The sequence below is a fragment of the Lygodium microphyllum genome, unplaced genomic scaffold (genome assembly GCF_053477565.2).
Source record: "Lygodium microphyllum isolate KBCC unplaced genomic scaffold, Lygodium_microphyllum_v1.1.10 scaffold_77, whole genome shotgun sequence".
Taxonomy (NCBI): domain Eukaryota; kingdom Viridiplantae; phylum Streptophyta; class Polypodiopsida; order Schizaeales; family Lygodiaceae; genus Lygodium; species Lygodium microphyllum.
In genome coordinates, this window is record NW_028229560.1 from 134,753 (window position 1) to 139,737 (window position 4,985).

The window sequence follows — 4,985 nt, forward strand, 5'->3', positions numbered from 1 at the left end:
CCAAAAAGAGCATGAGAAGGTCACTAGTTATGTGGACAAGTATTGGTCTACTCTTCTCAAGGTTACCCCTTTCATGGAGATTAGCGATGAAGGGAAGAAAAGGAAGTTTGAAGCTGGCCTACTCCCTCATTTACACAGAACCGTGACGGTGTATCCACATGAAACATTATCTCGCATGATGGAATCTACCATCATAGCTAAAAGTTTGCATACACCTGGTACATCTCAAAAGTTGGAGATGAGTTCTTATAAAGCTACAATAATCTCTCCTTGTTTACATCATTGTACCATAATCTCGCCCTCTATTCTAATTACACTAATTTACTAATCTCTCCCTCTATTCCAATTACACACTAATTTACTCTTATTAACTCTAATCTCTATCCTATCTCTATTACACACATAATTAAGCTACATTGTACAATAATACCTAACCTCTACCTCAACACACTACTTTACTCTCATTACACACTAATGCAATGCAATCAATTCACTAATCTTTGCCTTTGCTCTAATTACCCTACCCACTAATTCACTAATATCTGCCTCTACTCTAATTACCCACTGATTCACTAATTTCTGCCTCTACTCTAATTACCCACTGACTCACTAATTTCTGCCTCTACTCTAATTACCCACTGACTCACTAATCTCTGCATCTACTCTAATTACACACTGATTTACTCAACTTACCCACTAATCTCTCCTCTACTCTAATTACACACTGATTTACTCTAATCAACTCTTAATCTCTCTCTACTTGCCACAAACAGTCACTGTGTAAGTTTTTGAAGTTACGAGCGACATGTTATGCAAGCTCAGCGCCTCGACAGACCTGTCACAGCCGGTCTCCATTGTTTCCCAGTAGCAGCAGTAGAAGCATGCCCTTCCCCTTATCCGCCATGGAGTACCCCCCTACTTCACAAGCCTTTCCCCTTCTTCCACAACAGGGCTTTACAGACACAAAGAGAAGAGGAAGTATTAAGAGTCCCCATGGAAGACGGCGATGGCGACGAAGAAGAAAAAGAAGAGAGGTCTGAATGTGCCTCATCCAGAATACGGTGTGCCAAAGACGTAATGACTCTGTCCTCCTCTTTTCGTTTTCTCTTTGGAAAGAAAGGACGGATTTTGATGCTTAATACCTCATGAGTGTTTGTGTCAGACGTAGGTCCATCTTGATACTTATTGCCTCATGATTGTTTGTGTCAGACGTAGGTTCGTTTCGATGTGTAATGCCTGATGATCGTGTGTGTCACAGATAGGTCCGGTTTGCAAGCATGAATCATCCATGGAGTTGTTGTTATGGATCCTTGGCTGGAACAATTCCTATCTTGTGAAAGACATGCTTGGCAGAAGAGGGCGGCTTTCAACTGTGACATTAAAATTCACAGAGGAAGAGTTCAAGGTTGAGACAGCACAGAATGGTATCATTGGACATGAATCTGAACAACATGACCCTCACCCTGCTCTTATGGCCTCACTGAAGGCTGCCTGTGAGGCCAAAGATTTGAATTCAGTAAATAGGCTGCATTCTCAGATTATCAGGAAGGGACTGCTGGAAAAAGATATCGTTCTTGGAAATGCATTGGTCAGCACATATGCTAAATGTGGTTCCCTTATGAAAGCACAGGAGGTATTTGACAATCTACCACTTCAAAACATAGTCTCATGGAACGCTCTGATTGCAGGGTATGCCCAATGTGATCATGCTGAGGAAGCACTTAAGTGCTTTGGACAGATGAAACGTCAGGGCATTTTCCCAGATGCTGTCACCTTTGTTTGCATCTTGAAATCTTGTGGTAGTGTAGGAGCCATTGACAATGGTAGGGCAATACATGCAGAAAGTACCAAAAGAGGATTGCTGGAGAGTAACATGTTTGTTTGCAATGCACTTGTAGATATGTATGCCAAGATCGGTTTGCTTGCAGAAGCACAGGAAGTGTTTGACAAACTTTCAGCTCGAAATGTAGTGTCATGGAATGCACTCATTTCAGGCTATGCCCACCATGGGCTTGCCAAGAATGCATTGCTCTGTTATGAGCAGATGTCAGTTCACGGCATCTCACCAAATGCAGTTAGCTTCGTTAGCGTCTTAAAAGCTTGTGGCAGCATAGGAGCCACAGGTAAGGGCAAGGAAATACATGCTGAAATAGCTAGAACTGGCTCATTGGAAACAGATCCTGTTGTTGGCACAGCGTTGCTTGACATGTATGCCAAATGCGGCTTGTTTGCAAAAGCACAAGAACTGTTTGACAAACTTCCAGCCCGAAATGTAGTTTCATGGAATGCATTAATTTCTGGATATGTCCAATACGGGTGTGGTGAGGAAGCCTTGAACTGTTTTGGGCGGATGCAGCTTGATGGGTTTTCTCCTGATGCAGTCACATATGTCTGCATCTTAAAAGCCTGTGGCAGCATGGGGGCTATTGATAAGGGCCAAGAAATACATGCTGAGATTGTAAATAAAGGGCGCTTAGAAAGAGACCTCATGGTAGGCACTGGATTGGTTGATATGTATTCCAAGTTTGGCTTGCTTGAAAAAGCTCGAGAAGTGTTTGACAAGCTTCCAGTCCGCAATGTTGTCACTTGGAGTGCCCTAGTTACAGGATATGTTCAGCACAGTTGTGCAGAAGCAGCACTAAGTTGTTTTGGACAGATGCAATTGGAGGGCTTCTCTCCAGATGCAGTGACCTTTGTTTGCATCTTGAAAGCTTGTGGCAGTATGGGTGCCATTGTCAAGGGTCGAGCAATACATGTGGAGATTGCTAGAAGAGGATCACTTGAAAGAGATGTGTTTGTTGGGAATGCATTGATTGATATGTATGCTAAATGTGGTTTTCTTACCAAAGCTGAAGAAGTGTTCCACAAGCTTCCATTTCGAGATGTAGTCTCATGGAACGCACTAATTACAGGATATTCCCAGCTTGGAAAGGTTGAAAATGTTTTGCGCTTTTTTGACAAGATGCTAGCTGAATGTATAAAACCAGATGGGGTCACATTCATTAGTGTGCTCAATTCATGTGGCCACTCGGGTTTATTCGAGAAGGGGCAGATGTACTTTGAGAGTATGAGCAAAGATTATGGTATCAGTCCAACTCTGGATCATTACACTTGCATGATTGACCTCCTTGGCCGAGCAGGTCAAGTAGATAAGGCATTAGCAATGGCAAAGAAGATGCCTTTTCAAGCTAATCTTGTGGTGTGGCTCACCGTGTTGGGTGCTTGTCGTAAATGGGGCAATGTGGAGCTTGGGAGACAAGCCTTTGAACATGCATTGCAAGCGAACGAGAAGGATGTGGCTGCTTATGTATGCATGTCTAATATTTACCTAGATGCTGGTAAGCAGGAGGATGCAAACAAGGTTGAAGCCATGAGAAAAGCAAGCTTGGACGAACCCAGGACTCTGTTGATGTACTGATGCCACTGGAGCTGTGCATTCATTTTCTGTTAGGATACAGAGCTGTGCATTCATTTCCAAAGCGAGCACATTTTACAAGACTTGCTGAAGATCTGTACCTTATAATAACAGAGGAGAGGCATGCCTGGGGTCTCATATCCACTGGAGCTGTGCATTCGTTTCTCTTAGGGATACAAAGCATTTCCAAAGTGAGCATTTTATGAGACTTGAAGATCTGTATCTTATTATGATAGAGGAGAAGCATGCCTTGGGTTTGAAGATATCAGATGCTGCTGTACTATGCAGGGAGAAAGTGGCTCTTGCTTGTGCGCTAATAGACACACTGAAAGGGACACCCATATGTTGTCAAAGAGGCATTCATATGTAGTGATTTACATACAGTTATGTCTCTTATCTCATAAATAGAGTGGCTGAAAAATGCTGTGAAAGATGTGAAGTACCTTCGTGTGTTTAAGGAACAAAGGTGCATCTGTGAGGATCACAGTGATGGCAATGTAACTAGCAGGTGGTTCATTCTTGAAGTTTCGAAAAATGACCGGTAAGCATATAAAGACATATTAAAGATGGAATTCTATAGTAAAAGCTCTTTATGCTTGAGATGTATTAAAGTCTACTAGAGGTCAAAACAGCCTATGGGACAAATCAATATACAACATCCATGTCAAGTTATCATGCAAAGATTGAAAAGAAACCAAGTCTAATCTGGTCCATCCCATGTGTCGTTCTATCTAGCATGCCCCAAATGTACATTCATGATGAGTACTGAGCAATCTGTCAGTGGCTCCATCCATGATGGGATGTAATATATCATACAATCTGTCATTGGCTCCATCCAGTGGGTATGATGGGATGCAATATATCATACATCAGGCAGGGTGCAAGGAGGACTCATTTTTAGTCAGGAAGAAAAAGATAGAAATACTCTTTCCCTCAGTGAATTATCGTACATCAGGCAGGGAGCAAGGACTCTTATTTACTCAGGAAGGAAAAGATAGAAATACTCTTTTCCTCAGTGAATTATCTCCCACAGAGAGAGATAGATAGAGAGAGAGAGAGAGAGAGAGAGAGAGAGAGAGAGAGAGAGAGAGAGAGAGAGAGATTAATGTTTGTTACACAGGATGTCTCATCTAAGAGTAGAATCAAAGTATATCTAAACAAGGGAATCAAATGCAAAGATCTATGTCTAGAGCAAAATAGAGTACTGAAAGAAATAAAAGTAGAGGTAAGAACTACATTTGGAAAATTGGCAATGATATAGTCTCTAATCGTAGAATCCCCCTAATATGGTGATGCATCAACTACTCCAGCATAAGGGGATTGAGTATCTCAATGGGGGTCTCTTGTGGCGGGCAATAATGGCTTGTATCTCTTGATGGTGAGGATGGTTGGGTCTTCGCCCTAGGGGTCCGGGATGTCTCACTTGATATAGAGATACGGCTTGCTCTGGGATAATCCCATGTGAGCATGAACTCCCTGTGGCTGAGCCAGTGGAGGACAGTGGAGAAGGAGCCCTGGTGGTAACCGATGTGAGGAACTCTGTAAGCACTTTTTGTATGGGTGGATTTGG

At 42.5% G+C, this 4,985-nt stretch overlaps 1 protein-coding gene across 1 annotated transcript; it reads left to right on the top strand.

The window, feature by feature from the left end:
* The first annotated feature begins 790 nt into the window (after positions 1-790).
* On the top strand, positions 791-3,741 carry LOC148008702 (pentatricopeptide repeat-containing protein At2g13600-like). Its single transcript, XM_087674052.1, has 2 exons — positions 791-1,074; positions 1,259-3,741. The coding sequence occupies exons 1-2, from the start codon at positions 811-813 to the stop codon at positions 3,416-3,418; spliced, it is 2,424 nt and encodes an 807-aa protein (XP_087530178.1). The 5' UTR covers positions 791-810; the 3' UTR covers positions 3,419-3,741.
* The last annotated feature ends 1,244 nt before the right edge of the window (positions 3,742-4,985 follow it).

Coding starts and splice junctions, on each gene's coding strand:
- LOC148008702 (XM_087674052.1), top strand. CDS start 811: ATGCAAGCTCAGCGCCTCGACAGACCTGTCACAGCCGGTCTCCATTGT. Junction 1,075..1,258: donor GAATACGGTGTGCCAAAGAC/GTAATGACTCTG, acceptor TGTGTGTCACAG/ATAGGTCCGGTTTGCAAGCA.